At 47.0% G+C, this 20,082-nt stretch overlaps 2 protein-coding genes across 2 annotated transcripts; both read right to left on the reverse strand.

Moving 5' to 3' along the window:
• Positions 1-894: 894 nt before the first annotated feature.
• On the reverse strand, positions 895-4,828 carry LOC123032092 (fibroblast growth factor 21-like). Its single transcript, XM_044447718.1, has 3 exons — positions 1,550-4,828; positions 1,267-1,280; positions 895-1,205 (listed from the first exon to the last, which is right to left on the reverse strand). Exons 1-3 carry the CDS (start codon positions 1,872-1,874, stop codon positions 936-938), a joined length of 609 nt encoding a protein of 202 aa, XP_044303653.1. The 5' UTR covers positions 1,875-4,828; the 3' UTR covers positions 895-935.
• Positions 4,829-9,670: 4,842 nt separating this feature from the next.
• Positions 9,671-15,307, reverse strand: LOC123032192 (fibroblast growth factor 21-like). The gene is made up of 3 exons (XM_044447907.1): positions 14,722-15,307; positions 13,794-13,897; positions 9,671-11,790 (listed from the first exon to the last, which is right to left on the reverse strand). The coding sequence occupies exons 1-3, from the start codon at positions 14,963-14,965 to the stop codon at positions 11,491-11,493; spliced, it is 648 nt and encodes a 215-aa protein (XP_044303842.1). The 5' UTR covers positions 14,966-15,307; the 3' UTR covers positions 9,671-11,490.
• Between the last annotated feature and the right edge of the window lie 4,775 nt (positions 15,308-20,082).

Consider the following 20,082-nt stretch of genomic DNA (forward strand, 5'->3'; position numbering starts at 1 on the left):
GTTTGTTTGTTTGTTTGTTTTTGCCCTACTCCTTTTGGCTTCAGTCCTACTCCCTTTGACCTCCCACGTCAGACACCCAGTTTTGAGAGCTTCTCCAGAACTGCATTTGACCTTCAGGCTGAAAGAGATTCAAAACCCAGGAACAGGAGAAAACTTTGCACTGCATATTCTGATATGCCTGCACCATGAGATGCTGTTCTGCTCCCTTGTGGCTTGGGCGGAGGGATGCGGAAAGGACAGAGCAGAGGCTTCTGGAGAGCAGGGCTGCCCATCTGCCACATCATGCCAGGTGTCAGCTGAGGCCAAATGATGGCTGCTCCAGTAAGTCATTTCCCCAGCTTTGACTATTACACGTTGGTGGTCAGAGAATGAGTATCTTACACATATTTGCATCAAGATTCTGTAAGTGGGGACAATTTGGAATGGGGGAGAATCTAGTTCCATGGTGGGGTGAAATTCCAAATGCTTTTCAGGTGGGTTTGCCATATGTTGCCCGTACCCAGCATGGATACAACTATGGATGACTTTTTCACTTGCAGCAGTGTGGAGCCATATGAAACAAATCACAGCCATGGTGGAGGCAGCAATATTTTATTTCTTTGTTTGTTTTATTTAAAACTTTTTAGACCATCCCATTACCAAAGTCTTGGAATGGTTTAACAAAAAAAGTAAGAAAAGAAAATTTAAAACACAGTGTCCTACAATTTTGCAATAATAAAAACCCCACTTAAAACAGTCAGATCTTAAAACATTGGGAAAGAGGAGCAGGATGGGGAAGAGGGAAACTTTCTCCTGTTCTATAATGATGATCCTCAGTCTCCATGTCTGGAGGATGACAATTATCTGGACATGACAGAGCCCTAAAAGTCTGACAGTGTTTTCTCCTTCCTAAGAGATTCAGGGGTTCCAGAACTACCAAGAGAGATAATTTGGGCTCATGGTTTTTTGCCAAGCATGTTGAAGGGGTCATCAGACTCAACATCAGGTTCCTGGTTCTGAGAAGTGTCATCTACAGACTCAGGTTCAAGGGGGATCATGTTGACTAAGGGCAGGAACTGGGAAAAAGGAGGCAAAGGCTGGTCTGGACTCAGGTTCCTTCTTGAGCTGAGGCTGATCGGGAGGTTGTAGCTTTCAGAAAAGTAGACGTTGTAGCCATCTTGGAGAATTGTTTCACGGAAGTTGCAGGCCTCTTCCTGGTAGGATATCTAGGGAGGGATGAAACACAAAGGGAGCTTATGTTGTCGTTTCGTGCAGAATGATCTGTACAAAATTAAGAAACCCTATAGAATTGCAGCATTATATGTGGTTGGTAGGAGACCTTTTGCTCCAGGCCATGCTTAGCACAGGAATCTCGCAACTAACACCTTAACAGATGACCACCTAACTTCTGAAATGCTTCCACTTAAGGTGAGCCTAGAAACATAATGTGTGAATGAAAGAGATCCACCATGTTTGGAGATAAAGGCATGCATATTGGAGAGACAGAGCTAAGTAGGGATTCCCACTGAGTGGATACTCAGAGAAGAACTCAAGCTTGATGCCACCTAACCGGTGGAGCAGCCTTGAGTAACATTTTTAAGCTGTACGGCATGAACACCAGATTCCTGATTTCTCTGACTGTAGTTCTTGCCTCCATACCATCTATTTCCCAAACAATCGATAGCGGGCATCAAACTTATTGAGGTGTAGAGGTGTCCAGTGTGGTCCATGCAGAGAAACCTTGAAGTCTCCGGGGCCCATATAACAATAATTCCTCTCTTTACAGCTTTGAGTTCCATCAAACCTGAAAGAAAGCCCGGAAAGAACAGGTGAGGAAGCAAAATCCAGGAATCCTGGAGCCAAGGTCTTTTGCTCGTCAGATTTTTCAGGTCCATGAGTCACCCCTACCTGTAATATCTGGAGGGTTTTCAGATCAAAGTCAGACGACAAATAGATATCTCTAAATCTCTCAGTGTGTCTGCAGATAGCCACCATTTCTCCAACTGGTTTCCTTCCCATATTTTCCTTATTTAATCCTATCTCACCCTTATTATTTTACCATTGTATTTATTAATTATATTTTGAATCTGCCCAATAACCAACATTCCCTGTCCACAAGTATGTTATTTAAAACATAACATAAGAACTAATAAATTAAAAGCACCAACAATAAGTGCACTGAACCAGCATCCGACCAGTTCCTTCTGCACAGAACTGACCAAAGTCTTCCCTGAATAAAATGCCTTTGACTGCTGGCAGAGGCAGAACAGAGAATTCACAGAGTCTGTCAAGGTATCCCTGAGCTTGGAAGAGGCTGCAGGGGCCCCTCCTTCACTTCCCTACCAAAAATACTTCCCGTGGCAGCTGGACCAAGAGTAGAGTCTCCCCAGAAGATCTTCAAACACAGGAAGGCTCCTAGAAGGGCAGGTAAGCTTCAGGTAGCCTAGCCCCAGGCCTAACAGAGCATTCTAGATCAAAAGCAGCACCCAGTTTTGGGTTCAGATTTTGGGGAGCCCTTGGGCAAGACATCCTCACCAGCCCCCCTGCTGCTCACTGAATCTACCTTGTCACTTCCCTCACCACCACCTGCTCTTCCTGCGCATTTCATTGCCACCGTGTGCTTACCTGATACAAATAGCCACTGAGCAAGGAAGCAGCAGCCTCTGCTCGTCCTCCTCACCCAGAGGCAGAGCAGGGAACAGGTGAACAAGTCACTTGCGACAGCGAAGAAGCAAAGGAACTGCAGGGAGCTCTCGATCGCCGGCCTTAGCGGGGCACGGACCCTCCGCAGGTGCGCGCCCAACGCCGCTCTGCGCACCAACCCCGCCGGCACGCTCTGCGCCTCTGTGCATTGGGTTGCCCCAGTGAGCCCTGGAAGGAGGACAGGCTCATTGGAGCAATCACTGGATGTCTGAAGGCGCAGCCCATCCTACAGCGATACTCCACCTTGCACCTGCAAGAGTTCCTACTTCGATCCATGGTGGCTGGAGAGATTTCTGCCCAGAGAGCCCTGCCCGGCTCAAAATCTGCCTGTGACTCAGATGCGAGAGTTCCTCCAAACACTCACTGTACGGACTGTGGTAGCCGGAGCCGCTCACTGTGCCGCCCGCTGAAATCTGCAGGTAGCGCCGTCTCCGGCCGTCAGCCGTGCAGAGGTGGTGGCGCCGGACCTGCCGCTCGAACGATAGGAAGCCAGGCTGGCGAGAAGGAGGAAGCGGCGCTTGCGTGGGAGAGGGGTTAGAGTGGCCGACATGCATCAAGAGAGGAGGGCCTGATGCCTGTGGTACATTGACGCTTTAGCCAGACCCCTGGAAGGGGCGTTGTGGGAAGGAAAGCAAAACCTGCCCAAAATGCCCAAAATCGGCCCGTGACACTGGCCCCGAAAGTGGCCAAAAAAGGCAGATTGGCAGAATCTTCCAAACTCACAGTGTTTGCTCGCAGAGGGCCCCTGATACCTGTGGTGCGCCGGCGCTGTGGCCGGACCCCTGGAACGGGTGTTGCTGGAAGGCAAGCAAAATCTGCCCAAAATTGGGTTGTGCCGCTGACCCGTGGGTCAGGGACCCAAAAGTGGCCGGAAAAGGCGGGATGGCAGAATGTTTCCAAACTCACAGCGTGCGCTCGGAGAAAGCCCCTGATACTTGCGCTGCGTATGCAGGGCCAGACCCCTGGAAGGGCTGTCTGGAGACGGGCTGGTGGGGATCTAAGGTCTACATATTTTCATTCTGCAGCTGCCAAAACGAAAGAGGAATGTAACCTGGAGAATACAGGGGCCAAAGCAAGATGGGGTGGAGAAGGTGAGGGCAGGTGGAGGGAGGGATTCCTTCAGAATCCTATCAACGGTCCGACACCTGTCCGACACGTGAGCACACGCTGACCTTTCCAGATCCTCACACCTGTCCTATCATCAGCCATGCCCGCATGGGCTCACATTTGCCCTTTCAGTCTCCCTGCAGTGCTGCCGCTAGAACATTTGAGATCCTGGACTTGATGGTCTTATGGGGACTCCCTTTCAAGGGTCCATGTGAGGCACAGAATGGGCAGCTCTCCTGCTTGCCAGCACCGCATGCTTTACAACTACTTCTACACTTCTGATACGTTGCACCAAAGCAACAAACCATTGGCCAACCCTAATCAAACAAAAAGAAATCCTCCGAGTAACTGCATGGAGATTTACAATAACCCTACAAGGTTGGATCTGATAACTGAGGTAATGTGGACAAATATATACCCTTTGATCCAGCCTCCCACAATCTGGGTTGCTCCAGATTTGTTAGACCACCCTATCAAACCAGCGAGGCTGGGGAAGGCTGCCATAGATTATCAATACATGTTTCAATTGATTAATTAATTGATTAAGTCTGCATTTGGCTAACACAGTGGTTTTCAGGTGGGAGAACTGCATTCCCCATGCATTTGAACGGTGTTTGTACAACTTGTTCCAGGTGCCATTTTATGAAAAGTATTCCCTCATATTTGAACATTTTTCTAGACAAGGCAGTTAATCCGTTTTTAATCCTGTTTCCCTTCCCTAGTTTTCTGCTGCATAATCTCTAGGTGGCGCTGCACTATGGCAAAATGACACAATTGAACAAAACATAACAGCGTTTTCTTTTGCTTTTGGGCATAAATGCTCCATTTTCTCCGCTTTAAAAAACCTCACTACACTTGCTCTTTAAACACAGAATTCTAAGACATCTGTAGACAATCATGAGTCGGAAATGGCAAGTCCATGATAAATGCCTTGTGTATAAAATCCTGGAGTGAAACTTTTCCTCCATACCTTAATAATGAACATGTTTTGCTGACTTTTCAGCAAATAAGGCAGTGCAGGAATGTTAATAAAAACAAATATTGCAATAATTCTCATTCTTTTCTTCTTTTTTATAAAGTGTTGCTTGATTAATCAAGGACGCCATTTTAATTGGTCAGCTAGCGTGCATCAGCAGGCTGCCATTTCATAGCAAACTAGGATTTAAAAAAACCCAGTTCGCATGGAGTGACAACCCAGGTTTTTGTGTTCGTTTGTTTTTTGAAGATGTTGACTGGAAATAAGAGCAGATACACAAGTAGCGTAGAGCTCGAACTGCTGCCATTCAGCACTGGCCCTCAGTCAGTGCTGGCTTCGGGTTTTCGAGGGCCCTGCACGAGATACTCTTGGTGGGCCCGTCCTTCCCCATTCCCCCTCCCTCCATGTGTCTCCCTTCTCATCGGCACCATCAGCAGCTGCTCTTGCAGGAAGCAGGAAGCAGGAAGCAGGAAGCAGGAAGGAAGAAGCCTTGATGGACTGCAACAAATGCCCATCCGGCACAACATCCTGGCTCGCACAGTGCCAAGCGGATGCCTCCGAGGCACCAAGAGCAGGCCCCTGCCAGTTCTTTAGCTTTAGCCCACTCATGGAGGACTATCCTCTGTAAAAGAGGAGAAACATCTACCCTCGCAGAGAGGGGTCATGGAACATGCTGAGCAGTCCAGGGATGAATCTTGGAAGGCGCCAGTGGGCCCAACCGGGCACCAGGCTACACCATCCCGCTCAGTATGGGAGAGCCCGTAGGGAATGGTCTTCCTGAGTTAACAGGACATCCTTCCTGATTTCTAGCTGGAATCTGGCCTCCTATAACTTCAGCTGGTTGTTCCCTGTCCTGCCCTCCGGAATGAATGAGAAGGGATCCCGTCCTCCTTCTCTGCAACGACCTTCTGGAGCGCTATCATGTCTCCCCCGGTCTTCTCTTCTCCAGGCATAACATTCCCAGTTTTCTCAATGTCTCCTCCTAGGGCTTTGCTTCCCGTCCCTGGATGGAGGCCCTCCAAGTGGTTGAGCTGCAATCAGTTTACGTGAATTAGCAACCCAGGGTTTAACAAAATAAAAGAATATTCAACCATCTTAAGGGAAGACACCCGCCATGGGCTCCCTCCAGCCTTCTCATCAGCCTTGCCACCAGCTGCTCTTGCTTCCCCCCCCCCCGCCCCTTTTCCCTGCATTGCTTGACAGGTGGAGGCCGGAAGCCACGGTGAAGAAGAGGAGCCAGTCCTCTCGCTGTGGGTCCTGGCATGCGCCTGGCCCAGCCTTTCTTTGCTGCCAGCCCTGCTGAGTTGTCATTCCACGCAATCTGGTTTCCATGAGAGAATGCACCTACATTTCTGGTAGTAATATCAATATTAATAATAATAAGCGCTGCTAACACTGCAATTTAAAAAAACCAGAATGAATGCCTGGAATTGCAGTCATACAGGACTGCAGCCAGGCCCAGAACACGCTTACGCAGAAACAAGCACGTCAGCCCGGCCTTCGGAGCACACAATTCTTTTCCAGAGAATGCAAGCAGAAGCAGGCTTCATCTGGCTTCATCCCCATGTCCCCAGCTGGGAGACTTCAGGTGGGTAATTTCCGTCACATGCACCCCTTCAAATCACGAAGGACGCAGATTTCACTTTCTTTTCTCCGTGCTTGCATTTTGTGACATCAGAATTTTGGAATTACAGCATCATTAAGAACAAAATGTAGAAATCTGCACAGCCCGGTCCATTCCAGGAGACAACGAAGACCAGAAAGCACTTAATTAAGGCCTTGCTGAGAGCCAGAAACAGAAAGAAGGATCTAGTCTATATCTATTTATTTTATAGTGATTTATTTAATTTATTTTACATCCGTTTTAGATGGCCCCAAATGCTTTCAGTTACCTTTTTATGCAGAAAAGGGGACAAAAAAGGAAAATAGGCAAACGAGAGAACAAGAGGGAAAGGCTATTGGTCCACAGCAAGCTCCCCACACAGAAGTGCTCCGAATCTTTCCCTATGACTATCTGATTCTGCCCCCCCCCCACACACACACACACCAGGGAGGGGGGGAGAGATGGCATGGGAAGAATCGCACTGGTGGCTTCTCTGATGTCAGCAATCACCCCTGGAGGGGCTGGGGGCAACAGCTTCTGCAATATCTACCCCCCCCCCCGGCCTAGTCTCCTCTCTTCCTGCTCCACTGCACGTCCTCAGGATGGTTGAACACGGCAGCCGGGGAGAAGTGCGGCAGTGGAAGGGATTCCATGTCAGGTCTTGGGCTTTCGCCTGGATGCACATAAGCCTCTGCATTTGGGGGTTTGTACAATCCAGGGAGGGGGACACAGGATCGTGCCCAAGAGCACCACAGCTATCCAAAGTGCTGATTAGCACCATCAATTACAGTCAGGCCTGGATCAAAACTGACGCAGCTTGTAAGAAGCCGTTCTTATCCCCATCCGTTGTTTTTTGCCATCCCGTGATCTAGTCTCTCTGATTTTTCCCTTTCATCGAGCAGCTTCATGGGTTGATGGTCTTGATGCGAAGAGGTCCCAGCCGGTGGGCGATCCTTCCAAGTGACTGACAGAGTTCACAGATTAGTTCAGACGAATTACCCTTCCTGGCTCCAAACTCACGGCATTGCATGAAGGGGGACAAAATCAGGCAGCTCTAATTTCCAGATATTAGTTTTATCAGAAATAAAGGAACAAAGCAAAAGAACTTGCAAGGTGCACCAAACAAGAGAAAGATTCCTGTTTCGGGGGAGCCCTTCTGGCAGAATTCATTGTATATACACAAAAAGAAATGGGGGGTGAGGGGCCCAACACAGCAACAAGCCAAACAATGAACCCCAAATGCTTTAGGAGTCCTTATTCTAGTATAAGTTCTCTTCTCCTACACAGAAGCTGAAGGGGGATCATCTTGCTGTGATGTACTGTTGCAGCCTAGGGATGCTGGTTCTGTAAGAGGCTTTAAAAATAGCTGATTTGGGGGCAAATCAGAGGAATCCATAAAGGAGGAGAGGGGAAGTTTAAGCCTGGGCCTACATCCGTCCCTCGAGACATCTTATTCCAGCTCTCCAGTGTTCCCCAAAAGAACAGCCTTCCTCGTGTGGCACCAGCCCTTTTTCCCCCAACCAGAAAGTTTGGCTGTTGGCATTCAGAAAGCATGAACTACCTCTTTTAAGCTTTAATGCCTGCCTAACACTTGAAAGGATGTGTTGACCTTCTTTGCTTTTTTGTTCTTTATCCTGCTCCACTCCTTTTGCCTTTAGTCCTGACCCCTGGGATGCAGCTTCTTCCAGAACTGCTTTGGACCCTCTGGCAGAGAGAGCTTCAAAGCCTGTCCAGAAGGAGAAGGCCTCTCATCACATGTTCTGATGTGCCCCAGACAGAAAGTTGGGGAGAATTTAGAATGGGGCAAATTTCTTTTCAGGTCAAGGTAATGGTGGAATTCCAAATGGGTGCGACTGTCTCATTTCTTAGAGAGCAAGGTGTTTGCCAAAGCTGACTAACAATGCTACCGCACGGGAAAAGACAACTCTTGTAGTTCACTGCTAAAGCTCTCATTCTGCAGATCCCAGCTTCAATCCATGGCATCTCAGATCGGGCTGGGAAAGATTTTTACCTAAAGCCACAGATCAGGGTGGGCAACTTGATACAAGAGGATGAGGTGGCTAGAGGGAGTCACTGGGACAGTGGGTGTGAGCTTCGGTGTACTCCAAGGGATGGTGGAGGACAGGAGAGCCTGGAGGAATGTTTATTTGTTTATTGATTGATTGATGCATATCCTGCCTTTTTCCTACAAGGGCTCAAGGCAGCTTACATCCTCCTCCTCCTCCATCTTATCCCCACAACAACAACCCTGTGAGGTAGGTTGGGCTGAGAGTCTGTGACTGGCCCAAAGTCACCCAGTTGGCTCCATGGCTGAGCGGGGACTCGAACCCAGATCGTCTGAGTCCCAGTTCCATGCCCTTAACCACTACACCACACTGGCCCCCATGTTGTCATGATAGGTCAGGCACAACTTTGCAACTAAACAACAACAACTTGATGCATTTTGGCTTGCAGCAACCATTTGGTTTACCCAGAATAGCTGATGGTGAGCAATGATGGGATTTGTTGGCCAAAACTATAAGTTGGCCCAGGGTTTCAGCCCCCAGAGAATATATCTTGTTTACTTTTCTCATGAAATAGCCCTCAAGCCGTGAGTGTATTTTTCACCTGTAGCAGGTGTGGGACTAAATAAAGCAAAACAGTTGTAGCTGGTGAGAGCCATCCTGCATCCTGTTTGACCAAAAGCTGTTTACAGCGAATCTTTCCACAGGCAGCTGTGCCATTTTTAGGGTTGGCATCCCTAACAAACCAGGAATCATGCAACTACTCCGGGAACATCATCTGTTCACACAGCCAATCAGAACTGACTTTGGTACACGGCAAGGACAGCAAAGCCCTGTTATAAAATGCCTCTGAAGGAAGTGTCCAAGATGGCGGGTGGGTGGAAGCTGAGCTCTTTTCCTATCTGACAGAAACTGTTGCCTAGAGCAACCCTATTATGTTTCATTCCTTCTTAGTTAAAATTCTCTGGGTTTGGGATCCTCAGGAGGAAAGAAGCCCCTTCTGAACCAGATTGGAAGTACCTCAGTTAGCTTCATCAGTTCCGGATGGGACTACTTTTGCTACACTGAATGAAATTTGAAGGAAGGGGACGGACAGGTTTTGCTTTGCCCTTCAATCCAATGAGGACATAAATTGTCTGTCAAGAATGTGTACTGGGTCTTGGGTAAGTTCTACGTGTGTTTAGTACAGAGCTTTCTTTGTGGTGGCACCACACTGCTGAACATCCTTCCCCAAAAGCCCTTCAGATAAAGACACGACTTAGCTTTTAATACCAGATTAAGACATTTCTGAGACTGAGATAATTTTATTCATTTATTTTCATTCTGTTTCACCACACAATATTTATTTTTAAATAAAATATTTTATTGATGTTTACACTTTGGACACATTTTTACACTAAACACAGGCAACTAAGTGATCAAAAAAAGAGAAGAGACATTGAAGTCAAGCCATGACAACCAATAACTTTGGGCAATCACAGTACTATAAAGTTCGCACAGGTCACTGGCTGGAATAGAACCTTCTGAAAAATACAGCAATGAAGCTTAATCAGGCTTATCAATCAATCAATCAATACAAAGAGTCCAATATGAGTGGCCTTTACATGAAACACTTCCTGCATTAAGGAGGACAAACTTCTTTTGATCTGAGGACCAGATTCCATTCTGGAGAAGCTCTTAGGAGCTAAACCCCAGTGCTGGGCAGAGCCAAGGGTGAATGGGAAGGCCAGAAGTACCAGCTTGAGTGGCTTAACTGCCCGGAATTAAGTCTTGGGAGTAGCATCCCTTTTGGGATGACAGGGGTTGCCCAAAAGTCAGGAAGCTACCACACGATCAGTGACTGGGGGGAAAGAGGATGTCACTTTCTGGAGAGCCCCAGAGATCCCTGGAGGTTCTGTACCCACGTCCTACAGGAAAGGGCTCCTAAGACTGAGGGTTCCCAACACCTCGAAAGAAGGAGAGGTGAGAAGCCAACTCAATTCCATCTCTTTAATAAAGAGAGCAGCAACCTCGGGGGAGATGTGAGAAGAGTCCTGCTGGGGCCTGTTCTGAGCTATGGGGCCCCATGACCTCCTTTCAGCACTGCCCTGCCCCTTGACTTGTGGTGCTTGCAACAGCCAAGTTGGGTTGCATGGAAGATCTTGGGTGCACGATTGTCACAAGTATATCTGCAGTACATTACAGGCTGGAACTTCACTAGCCATTCCATTTTCAAGAAAGGGAATAAATAAACAGAAATAAAATACATACACATATATATTTCTATATAAATTACAACCAATAAATTATTTGCCAGGCAAAGAAGCTTACTCGCTGTGCCACCCCTTGTCTCTCCTTCCTAAATCTCACTAGCCTCCTTCAATAAATAAATCTGGCATATAATAAATAAGTTATTTAAATAGGTAGGAAAAATAGAAATAAAACTCTGGAGAAAACAAATAGCAACAGCCATCACTTGGAAAAGGATGCATCATTCATTCCTAACAACACAAGAATTTTGCCTCCATTGCTGGTGGGCTTTCTTCATCGATCGCTTAACTGCATCAGTTGCCCCATATATGAGAGATTACAAAAGGAACCTCGGATGCAGGATTCAAGGGTTCAGTCACTGGAGTCTGTGCGCCAAGCACAATCAAGACTTCTTTTTCTCCCAAATTTTGACTGGCTCTGTAATTTGTAGCAAGAGAATGCAGATGCTCATGCTTGGAGAAAACCCTGCTTAAGGGAAAGGTCCAATGGTCCCTAGATAATATACTCCGATACTTTCCTTCTTGCAGCTGGAACTGTACCAGCCACCCCTTCGAGGCTGGAATGCAACCTTGGAGAAGGTAAAATGGGAGTATTTTAGCGGTTGGGGTAAGGACCAGGCGAGATCAGAACAGGAGTTACCTTGTGCTTCCCCTCCTAAGCACCTTCACAATGCGACCAAAAATAGCTGTCTAGCAAAAATGCTGATGGAGAGGAGCAGGATGGGAAAGAGGGAATCTTCCTCTTCTCCTGTACTGCAATGATGATTTTAAGCCTCCATGTCTGGAGGCTGACAATTAATCCGGACAGGATCGAGCCCTAAAAGTCTGACCATGTTCTCTCCCTTCCTAACAGATTGAGGGGACCCAGAGCTACCAAGAGACATAATTTGGATTCATGGAGTCAGGCTGTTGGCCAAGCAAGTTGAAGGGGTCATCTGACTCAACATCAGGTGTCTGTCTGTGAAAGGTGTAGTCCACAGGCTCAGGTTCAAGGGGGATCCTGTTGACCAAGGGCAGGAACTGGGAGAAGGGAGGCAAAGGCTGGTCTGGACTCAGGTTCCTTCTTGAACTGAGGCTGATCGGGAGGTTGTAGCTTTCAGAGAAGTAGACGTTGTAGCCATCTTGGAGAACTGTTTCACGGAAGTTGCAGGCCTCTTCCCGGTAGGATATCTATGGAGGGATGAAATACAAACGAAGGTTATATTGTCATTTAGTGCACAGTCATCCATACAAGATTAAAAATCACAAAACAATTGTAGCATTATATGATTGGAAGGGAGCAAGGAGGCCTTCTACTCCAGGCCATGCTTAGGAGAGGAATCTGGCCACTATATCCAGAGCAGGCAGCCATCTAACTTCTGCCGAAATTGCTTCCCGGGAAGGTCAGCCCAACACCTCCTAACATCACCGCCACTGCATGGCCGTCACTGTGTAGAAGATTTTCCCAACGTTTAAATCATTCAGTCATTACAAATTTATTTCTCGGCATAATCCATCAGTTAAGGTTCTTTATACAGAAGGTCAACAGCATTCTGCTCTCTCTGGGTGCATTGCAGGTTGTACTGAGCTGCACGTTAACTGGATCCATACCATTGCCAGACTGGGTGGTAGACTGAACCCTGCAGATTTTTATAGTTACTATGCTAATGTCTCCATGAGATCAGGATGAGCCGAGAAAGTGGGTGAGAATGGAGTTCCAATACAACATTATGACTTGCCCTTAATTCCCCTGAACCTCCGCAAGGCTCTTTCTGGTCTGTTTACTCCAATCATTTATATCCTGAGCATCTGCCAAAACATTCTACGAAACTGCCCACGCTTCTGAGAATAACAGCTTTCTGTCTATGTTTTAAAATCAAGTTTCTAGTCCTTATAATGAGAAAGTTGGTTTGAAAGTATAGAATACATGTGCTAAAATCTCAGAAGGCGCATCTTTAAAGGTGCATCTTTAAAAAAAACAAACAAACCTAGAAACATTGTGCAAATGAAAGAAACCCACCAAATTTGGAAATACGGGTGGGTGTGCTGTTTGCTCCATAGTTTTGTATGTACCCCATAGCTTGCATAAACACAGTGCTTCAAAATAAACACAAGTTATACAAATTGCTTTCTTCCCTCCCTCCCTCCCTCCCTCCTTTCTTTCTTTTTTGGCAAGGAATAGCAGCTATTTTGCCGCAGTAGTTTAATGTGAACTCAGAGCATGCACAAGCCTTAGAGTAAAAGGTGATGGCCTGTGTGATTTCCGCAGTACGTCTGAGGTGCTGGAGCAATTCGGTGGACATTATTTAAAAGCAACAGTGCAGGAAGCACATTCACAGATATCCTGATATTGCACATAACTTATCACTGAGTGAATGCGGATATTCTGGCTTCAGAATATCTCTTCCTCTGCCAAGTGGAACATAGGGCATATCTCCAGATAACGGAGACGTCAACTCCAAGCATGCCCGACATTGGCCATGCTAGCAGGGGCTCACGGGAGTTAAACCCAAAATATCTGAATGCTGACCTTCAGCTCACCCACCCTACATTCAAGAGAATGAAATGTCTGTCAATTATCAGAGCTGATTCACACATGTGATCGCTTTAGGTGCATCATTAAGACATTTTAGCTGTAAACCTAGAAACATGAGAGAAAGAGACCCACCGTGTTTGGAAATAAAGGTGTGTGTACTTGAGACACAGGGCAGGTACAACCTCCCACTGAAAGGAAGATTCAAGTTTACTGCCACCTAATGGGTGGAATAGGAAAGCAACCCTGACTGCTCTTTAGAAGGCCAGCTCCTTCTATGAAGGATGGAACTCAAATACTTTGGCCACCTAATGAGAAGGAAGGACTCCCTGGAGAAGAGCCTAACGCTGGGAACAATTGACGGGAAAAGAAGAAGGGGACGGCAGAGGATGAAGTGGCTGGATGGAGTCACTGAGGCAGTTGGTGTGAGCTTGAGTGGACTCTGGGGATGGTGGAGGACAAGAAGGCCTGGAGGAATGTTGTCCATGGGGTCGCGATGGCTCTGGCATGACTTTGTGACTAAACAGAATGAATGGGTGGAGCAGCCTTGGTAACATCTTTAAGCACTTCGGCTGGAAGGTGGAAGAGACAAGCAGATTTCCCTGAATGATGACTCTTTCACACCATCCCCAGACATACACAGGCAGGTGGTCAGACTTACTGCACTGTAGAGTTGTCCAGTCGGCTTCATGCAGAGAAACAGTGAGGTTGTCTTGGCCTTCAGGACAACGATTCCCATCTTCACAGCTTTGATCTCCATCAAACCTGAAAGGAGACAAGGAGAGAACAGATGGAGGAGGGAGGAGAACCAAGGCGCCTTGGACCAAGGTGAGCGGCTCATCAGTCTCTTCTGATCCATGAGTTGCCCCCACCTGCAATGTCTAGAAGGTGGTCAATTGAAGCCACAGTACTAGCTCTCCCTAGGTGTGGAGATATAACATGACCACAGCTTCTCCAGGTTGTCCCCTTCCCAACTCCGTCACATTTATCTAATTTCTATCCCAGCTGTATTATTCTTGAATTAAGTTTATTATTTTTATTTGTCCAGCAACCAACCTTCTCTTTCCACCAAAATCTTAATTTAAACATAGTAATTTAGAACCCCCCTGACCAATTGAAAAACCCTTCTGGAAAAAACTGGTTTACATGCCAAAGGCCTGGAAAAAAGTCTTGGGAGAGGCTGCAGTGGGTCCTGCTTCCCTCCTCCGCCAATGACGTCCGCTGGACCAAGAGGCCCTTAAAACACAGGAAGGCTCACAGGAGAGCAGGTGAGCCTACAGGTGGCCTGGTCCCAGGCCTACAGGGGGCTCCAGGTCAGAAGCACCCCTCCACTTGCTTTGCCCAGAAAGCGAGGCTGACGCCACACAAAGGAAGCCAACCTCCCTGCAGCAAGCATTGGATTTCAGAAGGTGCAGCTCATCACTCAGGAGAAAGCTGCATCTGCTGACATTTTCCTCTTCTGCCCACCATGAGTAAAGGCGTTTTGTTGTTTTAGCACCTTAGTTTTCCTCCCAAGGAACCCAGGCGTCCTGTCGCTGAGCTCCAAAAATCCCGGAAACTCAAAGCCAAGCTTTCCCCTGAACACTCACTGAAGGGATTCTGGTATCGGGAGCCGCTCACAGTGCCATCCGCTGTAATCTGCAGGTAGAGGTGCGTTTGGTCATCTGCTGTGTAGAGGTGGCGAAGCCGGACCTGCCCGTCATATTGGTAGAGGGGGTTGGAATCCTGCATGGGGAAAGCGAGCACCGTGGGGGCCAGAGCAGCCCAGAAAATGATGCTGGAGAGGAGGAGGAGGCAGCGCTTGTGTCGGAGAGGGGTAGTAGTGGCCGACATGGGTTGAGAAGGCTCAGCCAGGAGAGGAAGAAGGCAAGATGGCAGAGAAAGTGCTAGCGCCAAAGGAAAACTGAGAGCTGTTCAAGGTGCTAGTTCTCAGCAGTTCCCTAGGCCTTCTTTCTTGGAGGAACCTGAGAGAAGTCCTGAGTCCTAAATAAAATGCAATCCAGCAAGAGCTGTTGAAAGCAGGTTTTCGTGGTGGGTTTTAGTATTTTAGAAATAATCCAGTCCCCCTAATCAATTACAGTGTTCAGAGCACAGGGAGCACTCTTCCCCCTGAGCTGCCTCACTCCAAGTTTGCTCCCAGCCGGCACGCACAGCCGTATATATACAGCTGCCGGCTCCATGGCAAAGGTGGCTGCCCTTCCCTTTGGCCTCCGGGATACCCACATCCTCCCCCCACACCAAGCTCCACCCCCCCAAATGCACACACTCTGAGTAAGAGTCACGGGGTGGCTGTCACCGCTGCTGCCCCTAATGTGGGGTCACAGGGAGCCAGTGTCTAAATATTATCATTCCGCGGCTGCTCTCATGCTGCCGACAGGAAAGAGTGATGTAACCCAGGAATACAAGAGCAGGAGTGAGTCAACAGTGTGATGTGGCTGCAAAGGGGGCAAATGCCAAGTTCTGCACCTCGGAAAAAGAAACCAAGTGCATCGTTCCAAGTTGGGGAATACTTGGTTCAATGACACTGCAAGCCAGAAGGATCTTGGAATTGTTGCGGATCTCTAGCTGAATATGAGTCAACCATGTGACGGGGCTGCGAAAAGGGCAAATGCTATTTTAGGCTGCATTTTTTAGGCTGCATTAAAAGAAGTATCACTTTCAAATCATGCAAAATAGTGGGTCCCATTTACTCAGCACTGGTTAGGTCTCACCTGGTGTGCTGCATCCAGTTCTGGGCACCGCACTTGAAGAAAGATGCAGACAAGCTGGAAAGGGGTCAGAGAAGGGCAAAATGCTGATCCAAGGCCTGGAAACAAAGCCCTGTGAGGACAGATTGAAAAAACTGGGCATATTTAACCTTGAGAATACCAGGAGAAGACATGATAGCACTGTACGAGCACTTGAAAGGCTGTCACAAAGAGCAAGGCCAAGATCTTTTCTCAAGCATCCCAGAGTGTGGGACACAGAAAAACAGGCTCAAGTTGCAGGAAGCCAGATTCCGGCTAGATACCAGGAAAAATTTCCTGAAAGATTAGAGCAGTATGACAATGGAGCCAATTTCCTAGGGAGGTTGTGGGCTCTCCCATTCTGAAGGCATTCAAGATGCAACTGGACAGCCATCTGAGAAGGACAGGTTAAATTGGTGTCCTGCACCGAGCACGGGGCTGGACCTGACGGCAATTTCATTCTCCATGCATTTGTGCAGCTAGGGCATTCGAGTTCCTGGACTTAATAGTCTTATGAGGATTTATTCCGAGGGCCCGTGCAAAGCACAGAGACAATTCTCTTCCACACCATCATTCCACGCTTTACGACTGTCCATACATTCGGGATAGGTTGGAAGAGGAGGGAAGGGAAGGGAAGGGAAGGGAAGGGAAGGGAAGGGAAGGGAAGGGAAGGGAAGGGAAGGGAAGGGAAGGGATCTCCTGAACAAGGGCACTTATATTAAATCACAGCACCATCATGTTTGCAGGAAGAAAATGCCAGTCTGGGGAAAGAGAGTTTGCCAGCCTAGGCACCACCCGTTTACCCCTCGCCCCAGTGTCATGGTGCCCTCTGGCTGTTTCCTTGAGAGCCACTGGGGCCACACAATGCTTGTTTTCTGCCTCCAGGCCCAGCCCTAGCTATCTGCACAGCTTCATGGTAGAGTCCACATTCTGTCCATGAGTTAGAATGAAATTCTGATAACTGATATAAGGGGTGGGTGGGTGATGAAGTGAAAGGTCACAGAATATGCATGGAATATGGATGGAATATATCAAATAACATCTGCACATGCCGAGGGGCTATGCACCTTCAATGGGGGTGAGGGAGTGGTATGCCATTTACTGCTGGTCATGTTATTGACATTTTTATTGAAATGTACATACCGATTTTTATTGTATCCAGTTTTTAGGATTCATATTTTGCATGTTGTCTTGGGAGGGTTCCACTCCGAATGACAGCCTTTGAATAATTTTCAGTCAATATAGTTCCTCCTCAGGCCACAAAAGACCTTTGGCTAATGCTGGACTGAACTCTCTCTTTCTAATCCAGTTCTCTCTCTGCCGGTCTATCAAAACAGACTCCATCTGTTTTTGTCTATTTAATTTTCTTACAAAAGATGTACATCCTGGCTTTCCACAGAAAAAAATAACACTCTTGCAACACATTAAAGCAACTGACTTCACAACAAAAAAAGTTCCATCATAAATTTCGTGACAAATCAACTTGGAGGTAAAACAACATTGTAAATAAGACACCATTTGGCTCCAGCCAACGGAAATACACGTTACACAGAGGCAGTGGGAGTCGCAGAGAAGATGACAATGAAGTTCCATCATAAGGTTAACAGGTTAGATGAAACAATTGCAAACTAAAAGGGGTATCCTGATTCATCAGGCACAGCTTTAAAAAAGAAGAAAAGAAGGATGATTTTAGTAGTTTATTATTAACATATCTGCACCATCTTATCTTCTAAAAAGGTGTCAAAGTATATTAATTTTTAAGATAAGGAAGAAAAATTTCACTCTGGGTTTGCTTGTTTTTTTAACACGTGGCATTTATTATGTACTCATCATTCCCAGTTCACAGTTCTTTAGATGGCATTGTCATCTGGTTCCAGGTCTGTGTCTAAAAAGCACTTTCAGTTACGTATTTTAGAGCAAAGAAATGCAACATTTAATGGCAGAAGCAAAAGAAAGTACTAGTTTGATTATGCCTTTGTATGGTAGCACAGTGCCACCTAGAGGTTATGAAGTGGAAAAGCAAGAATGGAAAGTGCTTGTGGAGAGCTCCTGCCTCAATTATGTGACGAAACGAATAGTAGATGCAGCGGATTAAGAGCCGATTAGCAGCCTCATCTAGGGAAACTTTCTCAAGCAGGACGCAGTGCCTCTCCCCAGATGTCAGCATGTGCATATAGTCTCTAAAGCAAGGGAAATCCACTTTACCTCTCTTAAAAACTATAATATTAGCCAAATGTGGATTAAATTATTTAATCAATTGATTTAAATATTTATCATCATCTATGGCAGCACTTATTGACTTGGGATGGTGAGATTTGTCTGGCATATTTGGAACACCGCAGATTAAGGGAGGCTGGTTCAAAACATACATTCACCTACATATCAGTCCCTCCTTTGCAGGGTTACTGTGATAACCCTGCAAAGATAACCAGTTTAGACCTGGTAAGAAGTAAAACTCTCCTCTGCAAAGCCAGGGGTCCTTAGGAGGAAAGGGGGACTTTCTGGCCACAGGATAGAGCCTAGTAGATCAAAGCCAGTTTGGGACTTTTAGATTCCCAGCTAAGGGGAAAAAACAGAGGAAGCAGGATTTTGCAAGACATCTGCTGGGAGCATAAAGGGACTTAAGTGCTGACCTCAGCAGAGGAATTCCCAGCAAGCAAGGACAGGCTGTTCCCAGGATCCTCTTGTGCAATCTTGTAAACTGGCCCCCGCGAGCCTGGGTGGATAGGATACACCTGCTACTTATGCCGAAATATCACACATCTGGAAGGATTTTGTGAGGAGGCGGTGATGTGGAGGGTGGCCCTACTCTGCCATTTCTGCAGGTCCCAAACTTTTCTCAGCTGATGGTCACAAAATATCTGGGTTCTGGACAAAGACAATGAAAAAAGAGCCAGAACTTCTGGCCGGAGCAAGTGGTGAGCCAGTTTGTTCTCACTTTGTTCTCTATCCCTTAAAAATCTGTTCCAAGGTGATGTCTGGAGTTGCTTGAGGATTAGTCAGTGAGATGATGAAGTACGTTGAGGGTGTTGGAATAAGGCAGTGCAGAGCCAGGTTCAGAAACCCGCCTCAGTTGTGAAGCTTCCTGGATGAGTTTGGCCCAACTATGCTCTCTCAGCCTGACCTACGCCACAGGGTTGTTGTGAGGATGAAATGGAGTGGGTGGGGGACCATGTAGGCTGCCTTGCACCGATTAGAGGAAAGGTGGATCATGGAGAAAGTTGGGGAGTTCCAGAAAAACATCTACTTCTGCTTCATTGACTACGCTAAGGCCTTTGATTGTGTAGATCACAACAATTTGTGGCAAGTTCTTAAAGAGGTGGGAGTCCCAGACCATCTTATTTGTCTCTTGAGAAACCTATATGTGGGTCAAGAAGCAACAGTGAGAACTGGACACGGAACCACTGATTGGTTCAAAATTGAGAAAGGAGTTCGGCAAGGCTGTATACTGTCGCCCTGTCTATTAAACTTATATGCAGAGCACATCATGAGAAAGGCAGAGCTAGATGAATCACCAGTTGGAATTAAGATTGCCGGGAGAAATTTCAGCAATCTCATATATGCAGATGATACCACTCTCATGGCAGAAAGTGAAGAGGAACTAAAGAGCCTCTTGATGCAGGTGAAAGAGGAGAGCACAAAAGTTGGCTTGAAACTCAACATTAAGAAAACTACGATCATGGCATCCGGTCCTCTCACTTCCTGGCAAATAGATGGGGAAGAAACTGAGGTAGTGACAGATTTTATTTTCCTGGGCTCCAAGATCATTGCAGATGGGGACTGCAGCCAAGAAATTAAAAGACGCTTGTTCGTGGGGAGGAAAGCTATGGCAAATCTGGACAGCATACTAAAAAGCAGAGACATCACCCTGCCGACAAAAGTGCGTATAGTCAAGGTTATGGTTTTCCCGGTTGCAATGTATGGCTGTGAAAGCTGGACCATAAGGAAGGCTGAGCGCAAAAGGATTGAGGCCTTTGAATTGTTGTGCTGGAGGAGACTCTGCGAGTCCCTTGGACCGCAAGGCGATCAAATCAGTCAGTCCTAGAGGAGATCAACCCTGACTGCTCTTTAGGAGGCCAGGTACTGAAGATGAAACTCAAATACTTTGGCCATCTAATGAGAAGGAAGGACTCCCTGGAGAAGAGCCTAATGCTGGGAACAATAGATGGCAAAAGAAGAAGGGGATGGCAGAGAATGAGGTGGCTGGATGGAGTCACTGAAGCA

Source organism: Varanus komodoensis, unplaced genomic scaffold (genome assembly GCF_004798865.1).
Source record: "Varanus komodoensis strain SLA01 unplaced genomic scaffold, ASM479886v1 scaffold53, whole genome shotgun sequence".
In the NCBI taxonomy this organism is placed as follows: Eukaryota; Metazoa; Chordata; class Lepidosauria; order Squamata; family Varanidae; genus Varanus; species Varanus komodoensis.

Bases quoted from the DNA above. Each gene is read 5' to 3' on its own strand.
- LOC123032092 (XM_044447718.1), bottom strand. From the start codon at position 1,874: ATGGACCTGAAAAATCTGACGAGCAAAAGACCTTGGCTCCAGGATTCC.
- LOC123032192 (XM_044447907.1), bottom strand. From the start codon at position 14,965: ATGTCGGCCACTACTACCCCTCTCCGACACAAGCGCTGCCTCCTCCTC. The intron at 13,898-14,721 runs GTGAGTGTTCAG...GTCTCCTTTCAG, and splicing joins CCGATACCAGAATCCCTTCA to GTTTGATGGAGATCAAAGCT. The intron at 11,791-13,793 runs GTAAGTCTGACC...ATCCCTCCATAG, and splicing joins CTGGACAACTCTACAGTGCA to ATATCCTACCGGGAAGAGGC.